This window comes from Pongo abelii, chromosome 12 (assembly GCF_028885655.2).
Source record: "Pongo abelii isolate AG06213 chromosome 12, NHGRI_mPonAbe1-v2.0_pri, whole genome shotgun sequence".
Lineage (NCBI taxonomy): Eukaryota > Metazoa > Chordata > Mammalia > Primates > Hominidae > Pongo > Pongo abelii.
This window is the reverse complement of record NC_071997.2, coordinates 100,800,154-100,812,443: the sequence shown is the minus strand read 5'-3', so window position 1 is coordinate 100,812,443 and position 12,290 is coordinate 100,800,154. Positions and strand designations below refer to the sequence as shown.

The following is a 12,290-nucleotide window of genomic DNA, read 5'->3' as shown; positions in this document are numbered from 1 at the left end:
CTATCCTATTTCTCTGTTTTACAGCAAAATTCCTCAAAAAACTATCTATACTTACGTCTTCATCGCCCTCACCTCTCATTCTTTCCTGAACCTACTCCAATAACACTTTCATTTCCACCACCCCACAGAAACTTTTCTTCTCAAGGTCACCAGTGATTTCCACATTGCCAAATCCAATTATCAATCCTCAGTCCTCACTGGCAGCATTTGATACAGCTGATCACTTTCTCCCCCGACACATTTTTCATCCTTTGGCCTCTCAGAGACATCACTCACTCTTGATTTTCCTCCTTCCTCACTTATTCTCCCTTCATTATCTCCTTTGCAAATGTTCATCTTCATTCTAGCCTCTAAAAAGGTGGCTTGTCCAAGGGGCTAGTCCTTGAAACTCTTCTCCTGTTTATCTTTATTTTATTCCCTAGGCAACCATACCCTCTGTGATTATATATACTAATAAAGCCTTTATTTCTATCTCAAGTCTGGTCCCTCTTCTTTGTATTCCAGATTCATATAGCCAGCTGCCCATTCTAAATCTCCATTTGGATATCTAATAAGCACCTCAACATTAACAAGATCAAAACCAAAAACCTAGATTCTATACGAACACTTCAAAATCTACTCCATACTTCCACTTGTCTTCCCTTTATCAGTATAAAGGTAATTCCATCCTTCTAGTTTCACAGGACAAAACTTAAGAATCATTCAGTCATGATATTTTAAAACCATGTCTTTAAAAATATATTTAAAGACAGGGTATCTCACTGTTGCCCAAGCGGGAATACAGTGGTGCAAACAGACCATAGCTCACTGTAGCCTCAAACCCCTGGGCTCAAGGGATCCTCCTGCCTCCATCTACCAAGTAGCTAGGACTACAGTTGCAACCCACCACACCCAGCTAATTTTTGTAGAGATGGAGTCTTGTTTTGTTGCCCAGGCTGATCTCAAACTCCTGGCCTCAAGCAATCCTCCTGCTTAGACCTCCCAAAGGGCTGGGATTACAGGCGTGAGCCACTGCCCCTAGCCAAGTGTCATTCTTGACTCTTCTTCTCTCTATCTTGTTGGTCCAACCTTTAAAACATATCCAGAATACACTACTTCTCATCATCTCCGCCTCAAGCCTCCAATCCAAGCCACTATGTCATCTCTTTTCTACAACTGTAATTGTAAAATAAGCCTCCTAAACTGGACTCCCTGTTCCCACACAATATAATATCCATACAGCAGCAAGAGTAATCCTTTTCAAACCTAAGTCAGATCATGTCATTCTACTGCTCAAAACTTGTCATGACTTGCCATATCACTCAGAATAAAAACCAAAGTCCTTATGACTACAAAGCCTCTTCATGATCTAGCCCTCTGCTGCCTATCTCGTCTACCACTCTTCCCCTTATACTGCCACTCCAGCTGCACTGGCCTCCTTGCTTCTCCTCAAACACACTAAGCATACTCTTGTTCCAGAGCCTTTGTGCTCACTGTTCCTCAACCTGAAACCCTCTTCCCCCAGCTATCTGCACAGCTTGCTCTCTCACATCAGACTAAAATGTTACCTTACTAGGGAGTCCTTTTCTTACTAATCCTATATAAAACAGTAACTCCCTACCCATACTGTCACTCTCAATCCTCTATCTGCTTTATTTTTCTTCTTAGCACCCATCAGCACCTGACATAGAATATAATTATTTGTTTACTGCCTGTCTTCCCTAGTACCAAAATGCTAGTACCACAAGAGTAGCAATTTTGATTTACTCAAAATGCAGCACAAAGAAGAGCACTTGGCCTTTAGCCTGGTATGTAAATGACTAAATAAATAGTAGTAAGTCATTTGCTATAAGTTTTATAAAGATTAGTTCATTTAATCTTTTGTTAAAAGCGTTAAGGAAATACTATTATTATTCCACCTTTACCAATGAGGAGCTGAAATCCCAACAGATAAAAAAGTTGCATGTCATATAGCTTGTAAGTAGGAGTCAGGCTCCTGCACCCATTAAATGAGATCAAGTTAGATATACAAATAAGGCATAAAAAAAAAACAAAAAAAAAAAAAAAAAAAAAAAGGCAGATGGATAGATATCCTATTGGTTCTGCTTCTCTTGAGAACGCTGACTAATACAATGTATAATATGATTCTCTTTTTATAATGTTTAAAAAATAAAACTAAATGATTTTTTAAAATAATTTAGGATTTTGGCCACCTGAGAGGTGGGGGGAGAATAAAATATGGAAGGAAAAAAAAAAAAAAAAAAAAAAAAAAAAAAGATATACAAATAAGGCATTTAACAAAATATTTGGTATATAAAATGCCTACCATTAATAGTAGGGTCTTTATGTGTATTTACTATTTACTCATTTAATTCTGATATTAATTAAAAATGGTTATTATATATTGTCATCACTATTTACTATTTATCAGGGCACAAATCTTAACCCAATAGAAGTCACAAACAACATGCTATGAGACAAACGGCAAAGAGTAAACCTTCACTCTTCTCAGAAAAAATGTTACCATGTGTTTCAGACAATATGTTGTGAAGGTTAGCACTGGAAACCAAATCAAAATTAACTGAATTCATATCATACACGCACACATCATTAACTGTGTATGTGCTAGCTTGCAGTTCTAAAAAGCAAACTCTAAAATGCAAAGACAAAATAATCAGATTTTCTCAATTAAAAAAAGACACAATCTACTCCTCCTCAAAAATTAAGTTGCTGTTCCATGTTGCACCATACTATGCTTAATATATCTTTTTCATTATAAATTAAAAATCACCAGGATTAAATTAGATCTCTTTAATATTTAAAATATAACTTATTCATTTATAGCAATGGCTACCGAAATTAGCAAGTTTACCTGATGTAAAAAAACCTTTTCTTTAAAAGTCAGTTTTATTATCAAAAATACATTTTGAAATTACTGCATCTGAGGAAATAAAGTAGCCAATTCTTTTTTTTTTCCTTTTTTTGAGATAGGGTCTCACTCTGTCACCCAGGCTGGAGTGTAGTGGCATGATTTGGCTCACCACAACCTCCGCCTCCCAAGCTTAAGCGATCCCCCACCTCAGAACCCCGCCACTGCCACCCCCAGTAGCTTAGCTGGGACTACAAGCGTACCATCACACCCAGCTAATTTTTGTATTTTTAGTAGAGATGGAGTCTCACCATGTTGCCCAGGCTGGTCTCAAACTCCTGGGCTCAAGCAATCCTCCCACGTTGGCCTCTCAAAGTGCTGGAATTACAGGCGTGAGCCACCACACCCAGCCAAAGTAGCCAATTCTTTTATCCTTAAGTTACAGTGAAAACCCACAAGAATTGTGAAAATTACTGAATACAATTTCTTCAGCTCAATATAGACTTTAGTTTTTAATTTTTAGTTCAATCTGTAGATACTCATTTACTAATAATAAACATACAAAAAAGATTTTAAGTAGACTCTTAAAACTTACGGTGCAGGCCAGGCGTGAGTGAGACCGAGGTGGGTGGATCATTTGAGGTCAGCAGTTTAAGACCAGCCTGGCCAACATGGTAAAACCCCGTCTCTACTAAAAATACAAAAATCGGCCAGGCGTGGTGGCACACGCCTGTAGTCCCAACTGCTTGGGAGGCTGAGGCAGGAGAGTCGCTTGAACCTGGGAGGCGGAGGTTGCAGTGAGCCGAGACCGTGCCACTGTACTTCAGCCTGGGCGACAGAGGGAGACTCCTTCTCAAAAAACAAAACAAAAACAAAAACCAAAAAGACTTACGGGGCAATAATGGCTCTAGCAGGTCTTTTTGTAGACTGTACTTGTGAAAGCCAACCTTCTAGCTGTGCATTCAGCTGCGGTCCTATAAAAAGACAAAGACAAAATTAGAGTCAGCAAAGCAATGTACTACAGATAACCATATGTGGCATAAAGCCCTCACTGAACTTATGTGGGACTAAACTAGCTTAATGAGCAATAGGGTCATCAGTTGGGATGTTAATGTTTGAATTTACCAACTACACAGTCTCTAACAAGCCGTATGATAAGGCCAAATTCTGACTAAACAAAATTTGCTTTTATCGATTTACTTATTTACAGCTGTCTTCATTTCAGAGCAACACAATGTGATTTACAAGTTGAGGCAATATTTAAACAAAATAAAACAGGAAGCAGAAACTCTCAGTGTATGAAGAAGAAATAATTGAATATGTTATATAGAGCACCAAAATCTGCTCTACAGATTAATCACTGAAATGACATCCACAGAAGGTAATCACTTCCACACCCAATGATCTTTTCTTCCATCCCACTCCAGTCCCCTATTCTCATAATGAAATATCGATAACCAGTAACTACGCTATCTTAAAAATCTCAGTTTCAAGCATCTCAGCTCCTTTACTCAATATACTATACTTATTTTTCCAATTCACTACCAGAAACCTGTTAACTCCAACAGACCCTACAAATTTTTCCACTGTCCTTCGTCTCTCTTTACTTCTTACCTAGCCTGAGACTCAAAAATCCATCATCACAATCATTTCCTTGCCTGTGGCCTCACTCCTCTGCTCCTCTCTCCCTCCATCACAGTCAAAACATAGTTTAAAACCAACTTTCCACTTAACTCAGTACTTTTACCTGAATAGCTGAATGAGACTAAAGAGAAATACAACGATATAAACTTTAAAATAATAACCATAAATTTCAGCAGACCCCTGAAATGCTCAGAAATCCTATCACATTAACGTAGTGAATCTGCTCTCCTATCTTTAAGATAGAGAATTAACTCATGGCTTCTCTTTTCACCTTAAGCCTCAATACTTCCTTCATCCCCTTATCACTTCCAGAAGATAATAATCAGTGCTTTTCATTTTGTCAAGGAAAAACAATCAGAAGTTGGCCCAAGACTTTCCCAGTTTTAGCACTGGAATCGCTGCATTCTGAGAAACTGCTAAATCACAAGCAAACCTGGATGTTGGTCACCCTAAATTGAGAAGATAACTACTTCATCTTCCCACCACTTATTCTGCTTTCCCTCCTATTTCAACAAATTGCCCTTGTTCCTATCAAGAGCCAAACAGTATTTCTGTACTGGATCCCATTATTTTTTTCTTTCTCAAGGATTCTGCTCCCATAACTATTATAGGTCTCCTATACCAATTCTTCCCTTTTTTACTTTATCATTATTATTAGCATGCAAATGTGTCATACTAACACTGATTAATTTCCCTTCAACTACCTCTCCATTTCTTTGGTCCCCTTTACAACAAATTTTCTTGAAGAGTTGTCCTCATTTCCTTCCACTGCTTGCCATCCACTCTTTCTTTTAAAACTTTTAATCATTAAATATTTAAACATTACAAAAGAATCTAGGTAACAATATAACAAACACACACATACCCACTGCCTAAATAAATTAAATCTTAATATTCTACCTTATTTACTTAAGATTTTCCTTGGTTAAGAAATAAATTGATCCCTTGCTGATCCCTTTATACATCTCCCTCCTTAGAGGTAACCACTTCCTGATTTTGTGTTTATCATTCTATTCTACTTTCACTGTATATGTATCAATAAGCAATAAGTGGTATTGTTCTGCATGTTTTCAAATGTTGTATCAATATATTGTACATATCCTTCTGCAACTTGCTTTAGTAATTCAACATTGTTTTGAAAATTACTCAAGTTGATATATGTTGCCCTAAATCAATCATTTGCAAGGCTGTATAGTACTGCACTATACGAATATAGCAAAATTTATCTATTCACTTTCCTACTTACAAATACTTTGTTGCCAATGTTTCACTATTAATACATAATGCTACAAGTATCCTATGAACATGTGTTAACAGTTTCTCTAAAAGTAAAAGTGCTGAATCAGAGGGTGTACTCTTCTTCAACTCTACTACAGCATTGCTAACTTGCCCACTAAGGTAGCTGGATCAACTTATCCATCACATACAGGCAAATGAAACTTTAAAATAAGAGGCCTAATTCTACCTGTACTCCCCCACCCCCTTTTCTTAGAGGATTTTCTTTCAAAACCTGGTAAATTCTTTCTCTGCCTGCTTAGAGATGTACGTAAATCTTTGTAAAAACCTAGCCAGCAGCCCAAAACTGACTTTCTCAAGAACCTTATAACCATCTCTTTCAAATGAGATCATCAAGAGAGATGGCACCCTTATCTCCCAGTTTCTGTGGGAGGACAGGGTGCCTAACTTTGGCAGGCCATCTAGTTCCAAGTTGTAAAATTACATCCTGTCATAAAGATATGAGTTCATTTTTCCTTTAGAAAAAGCCAATTTGTTCACACAAAAGGTTGCTCCAATTACCAAGTGAATTTAGGATAAACTATGTGTGACAAATGATGGTATCAAGTCCTCTTACTTGAACACTATTTACTATTTATCTTGAGAACATGTATGTAATGGGTTGCATCCACTTGGCTAGATGTAAGGGTTAGCATTCTTTTGGTCTTTGCAATCTTTTAGCAGATTGCTTGTGATACACATGTCATTCTGGTTTAATACTTATTCAAAACTGAAATTGTTTCCTTTTTCTTCTACCTTTGAAGAGATGTTTTCTGGGGGAAGCAGATTTTGGTTTTAATTGTATTTCATCATTGCTAACACAAGTAATAGTTAAAGGTTCCCATTCCCATCGTTCCCAATATCTGATATTGTCAGAATTTTTCATTTTTGTCCATCTGGGTATGAAATGGTATGTATTCCTTGTTTTTATTTTTTATTTGTATTTCAATAACATGCACTGAAATTAAGCATCTACTGTCCTTCTGTATATATTTAGAATGCTACACATAAACAGGTCACGTTTAAAATGGACAGTAAATTTGTAAATTCCCAAAGTACAAAAAAAAGTCTGACTCAGTGATTAAACAATGGCGTTCATCTTAAAATTTGAATTTAAGAACAGTTACCAAAAAACTTATACAAAGTAATTTCATTATTAACTTAAGGAAAAATAAGTTACATGTCATATAATGACGTTTCAGTCAACAATGAACCGCATATTCCAGAGTGATCCAATAAGATGACAACACCAGGCCAGGCGCCGTGGCTCATGCCTGTAATCCCAGCACTTTGGGAGGCCAACGTAGGTGGATCACCTGAGCTCAGTAGTTCAAGACCACCCTGGCCAACATGGTGACACCCCACCTCTACTAAAAATACAAAAAATTAACCAGGCATGGTGGGCCACGCCTGCAGTCCCAGCTACTTGGGAGGCTGAGGCACAGGAATCACTTGAGCCTGGGAGGCGGAGGTTGCAGAGATCACGCCCCTGAAGAGAGTGAGACTCCATTGCAAAAAAAAAAAGAAAAATTGCAATACTGTATTTTTACTCTACCTTTTCCCTTTTCTATGCTTACTATACACAAATATCATTTTGTTACAACTGCCTACAGTATTCCATACAGTAACATGCTGTATAGGTCTGTAGCCTAGGAACAACAGGCTATACCATCTAGCCTTGGTGTGTAGTAGGCTATACCATCTAGGTTGGCAAGTACACTGTTATGATGCTCAGACAACAACGAAATGGCCTAACCACTATTTCTCGAGTGCATCCCTGTGATTAAACAACACGACTGTATAACCCTAAAAACGTTCACAATGCAGGAAGTTTACAGAACCAATGTGAAAAACAGATAAAAGCAAGGAAAATATACCTGAATTCATCCACCCCACTGCCAACAACCTCATTGTTTTTAAGCACTAAACCAAGCTTTCATATGGCTACTTCTGTAAAAAGACCAATTTCTTCCCAAGGATGCTAAGGTAAGAGCCAAACTCCAAGTTTCTCACTTATCTTTGAATAAGATAATTAAGCATACCTATTTATTACGTATGATTGCTTAATTATCTATAAAGTGTCAAGTAAAAAGGTGAATCTGAGTTCTTTTACAGAGGCTAGCCGATACTTGGCAATCTGGTATCCTTGATACATGAAGGATGTAGAAATATGTGCTTTGGTTTTCAAATACCACTGGGTTTGAAGAAACACTGATAAATGGAAAAAGAAAAAGCATTGCTAAATCCTAGCAAAACTACTTAATGTTTGCGTGATCTTGCCCTTAAGAGGGATAAATGGGCATTTACTTTTTTGGATAAAATAGTAAAAGTAGGTTCCCAAAGAATTAAGCTGAAGTATTTCCTCAAGAAATAGATAATAAACAATGAGCTGTAGGAAATTCAGTAACACTTCTATTTAAATCCCACTTGACTCCAAGAATATTTTCCAAGTAAGTTTATTTGCATGGTGACAAAACCAGACACTAAATGCGCGCGCGCGCACACACACACACACCTGCTTTTCAAGAATTCCCTTGCAACTATTAGCAGAACCATTCTAAAATAAGCTAATGAACTAAGACAAATTGGTTTTCTATACTTCTCTATCGCTGTTTAGCCTGTTCCTCCTTACTCTAGACAAAAGTCATGTGTTCTCTTTTCAAATTTAATATGAATATGAATCACCTGAGAATCTTGTTGAAATGCTGATTCTGATCCTACAGTTATAGAGTAGGACTGAGATTCTGCATTTCTAATATGCTTCTCAGGTGATAGCAATATTGCTGGCCTATAGGCTATACTCCAGCAACCTGTCTAGATCAATGGTTGTCGTGGAATTCGCAAATCCATATGTATACTAAGTTTCCTCTAGAGATAAAATGAAGGTCTAGATAAAGAAAAGATCTATTTTAGATACCAGAACAAGCTGGTAAGAGAAACATTTCTCCACAAGGGAGCCTTCTGGTATTGCTCAAACTATTCTACATATGTAATTTAAAGAATGCCCAACTGCCACAACCTTTTTCCATTTTTTTAATAGATAATACCTGCCTATTAGCACAATAAACTCAATCCCACATGGTTGGGTATAAGGTAACAAGAAGCAACACATAAAAAGCCAAATAAAAGTAGGCTGTTGGCACCCAGTATTTCATGATTAATCATTCTGTGAAATATGTTGAAATCAAACTAAGAAATAAACTGATCTATGGTGAGAAATCTATAAATAATAAGATGAATAAGCCAGAGTTTTTTAAACAGTGGTTCCTGGATCTCTGATTTTCACAGGCCAATAAAATTACAAAAGAGGGCACAGTGGCTCACACTTGTAATCCCAGCATTTTGGGAGGCCGAAGCGGGTAGATCATTTGAGGTCAGCAGTTTGAGACTAGCCTGGTCAACGTGCCGAAACCCCATCTCTACTAAAAATACAAAATTTAGCCAGGCATAGTGGTGCACACCTGTAGTCCCAGCTACTCGGAAGGCTGAGGCAGGATTTTGAGATAATCTAAATCCTTTAAACTGAATAAATTAACCACATTTCATCAACTTCAAAATGCCATCAATAACCAGAATACACAAGGAGCTCAAACAACTCCACAGGAAAAAGCCTAATAATGGGATCAAAAATGGGCAAAAATCTTAATAGACATTTCTCAAAAGAAGATGTACAATGGCAAACAGGCATATGAAAAGGTGCTCAACATCACCGATGATCACAGAATGCAAATCAAAACTACACTGAGATATCATCTCACCCCAGTTAAAATGGCTTGTACCCAAAAGACAGGCAGTAACAAATGCTGGCAAAGAGATGGAAAAAAGGGAGCCCTTGTACACTGTTGGTGGGAATGTAAATTAGTACAACCACTATGGAGAACAGTTTGGAGGTTCCTCAAAAAATTGAAAATTGAGCTACCATAGGATCCAGCAATTTTCCTGCTGGGTATATACCCAAAAGAAAGGAAATCACTATATTGAAGAGATACCTGCACTCCTATGGTTGTTGCAGCACAGTTTACAATAGCTAAGATTGGATGCATCCTAAGTGTCCATCAACAGATGAATGGATAAAGAAACTGTGGTACATACACATAAGCCATAAAAAAGAATGAGATCCAGTCATCTGCAACAACATGGATAGAACTGGAGATCATTATGTTAAATGAAATAAGCCAGGCACCAGAAAGACAAACAATTGCATGTTCTCATTTATTTGTGGGATCTAAAAAAAACAACGGAACTCATGGACATAGTAGAAGGATGGTTACCAGAGGCTGGGAAGAGTATTGGAGGGTTGGATAGGAGGTGGAGATGGTTAATGGGTACAAAAAAAAACAGAAGGAAGGAACAGGAGTTACTGTTTGATAGCACAATAGGTTACCTACAGTCAGTAACTTAATTGCTCATTTTAAAATAATTTAGAGTATAATTGGATTGTTTGTAACTCAAAGGATAAATGATTGAGGGGATGGATACCCCATTCCCTTGCAACTATTAGCAGAACCATAATGTGCTTATTTCATATTGCATGCCTGTATCAAAACATCTCATGTACCTCCCATAAATATATATACCTACTATGTACCCGCAAAAAATAAAAATTAAAAATTAAAAAGATACCATCAATATTTGGGTGCACCATTATTTTAAGTACTACTAAGAAGGAAAAAAACCTCTCTCAAACTATGACATATGGTTTCTATTGCTTAGAATTATGTCATTTTACACTTATTGGCAGAGTTCTTTTAAACTTGTTCAGACATATATTATTGCCGGGCGCAGTGGCTCACGCCTGTAATCCCAGCACTTTGGGAGGCCACGGCAGATGGATCACCTGAGGTCAGGAGTTTGAGACCAGCCTGGCCAACATGGCAAAACCCCATCTCTACCAAAAATACAAAAAGTAGCTGAGCGTGATGACAGGTGCCTGTAATTCCAGCTACTCAGGAGGCTGAGGCAGGAGAATCTCCTGAACCTGGAAGGCAGAGGTTGCAGTGAGCAGAGATCACAGCACTGAACTCCAGCCTGGGCGGCAGAGCAAGACTCTGTCAAAAAAAAAAAAAACCTATTAATGAACAAGCAATTAAAGGGTATTTCTTTGGCTGGGCACAGTGGCTCACAGCTGTAATCCCAGCACTTTAGGATGCCCAGGCAGGCAGATTACTTGAGGTCAGGAATTGAGACCAGCCTGGCCAACATGGTGAAACCCCATCTCTACTAAAAATACAAGAAAAAACTAGCCAGGCGTGGTGGCGCACACCTGTAATCCCAGATTTGGGAGGCTGAGGCATGAGAATCGCTTTAACCTGGGAAGCGGAGGTTGCAGTGAGCTGAGATAACATCACTGTACTCCAGCCTGGGTAACACAGTGAGACTCCATCTCAAAAAAAAAAAAAAAAAAAAAAAGAAAAGAAGAAAAATAAAACAATGGAAATAAAAAATTTAAAAAACAAAAAAATACTTATTCAGACAAATATTATCATATAACTCTTGTGCTTATAAAAAATACAAAAGCAAAATAAATAAGGTATTCTTAAAATTTTCCTCAACATTCACAATCTGATCATTAAATTGCATTTTACTCAGAGTCATCAGTAATCCTTGTTTTTCCATAGTATCACCCTTCATACCATTAAGAGAATTCATGATTCAACATTTTTTTAAAGTGTTTCTCTATTGCTTTGGGACTCTCTTCCAAGCTGCTGACATATATTGCCCAAGTCTCAATGCAGTCCCTTTCTTGATCTTACCAAAAGGTATCACTGAATGATGTAACAGACGGTTTCAGAAAACAACCCAGGGATGGTACACCTTCTGTAATTGGTATTTAACTAGTATGTTGACTGAAACATCAATGGGGTGACGTTGTGTAGTCAGTCATATCAGTAGGATTAACTACCAAACTCACATATGAACAGGCAGTGACAACTATTTTCCAAATGATAATTTTAAGTTGCCACTGATTGGAAAACACATCTCAATTTCAGAAATGAAAAAATGTGGGAAAACGTACATCTTAAAATTCATGAAATATATTACCACTATGAAAACTCCACTCACTATGATGTTCTGATATTCTTAATTTCAATGCAGAACAGTGAAAAATTCATCAAAAATCAGCATTTCGGAACCACTGCTTCTCACTACAACGAAAAGTGTTTCTGAGAAGCCTTACCAACCACAAAATCTCATTTAATGTTTTTTTTTTAATCTTTTTATTTTTTATTGAGACGGAGTCTCACTCTGTCACCCAGGCTGAAGTGCAGTGGCACGATCTCGGCTCACTGCAACCTCCACCTCCCAGGTTCAAGCTATTCTCCTGCCTCAGCCTCCTGAGTAGCTGGGATTATAGGCGCCTGCCACCACACCTGGCTAATTTTTGTACTTTAGTAGAGATGAGGTTTCACCATCTTGGCCAGGCTGGTCTTGAACTTTTCACCTCATGACCCAACCACCTCAGCATCCCAAAGTGCTGGGATTCCAGGCGTGAGCCACCACGCCCAGCCTCATTTGATTTTAA

The 12,290-nt window shown here is 37.7% G+C and overlaps 1 protein-coding gene across 4 annotated transcripts in view; it reads right to left on the bottom strand.

Annotated features, from left to right (window-relative positions):
- Window positions 1-12,290, bottom strand: part of MEMO1 (mediator of cell motility 1) — a 143,074-nt gene that overhangs the window by 71,964 nt on the left and 58,820 nt on the right. For all 4 annotated transcript variants that reach the window (XM_024242620.3, XM_054548250.2, XM_054548251.1 and 1 more), the window contains one exon: window positions 3,741-3,822. In XM_024242620.3, coding sequence (XP_024098388.1) covers window positions 3,741-3,822 — 82 coding nt within the window. The remainder of the gene's footprint in view (window positions 1-3,740; window positions 3,823-12,290) is intronic.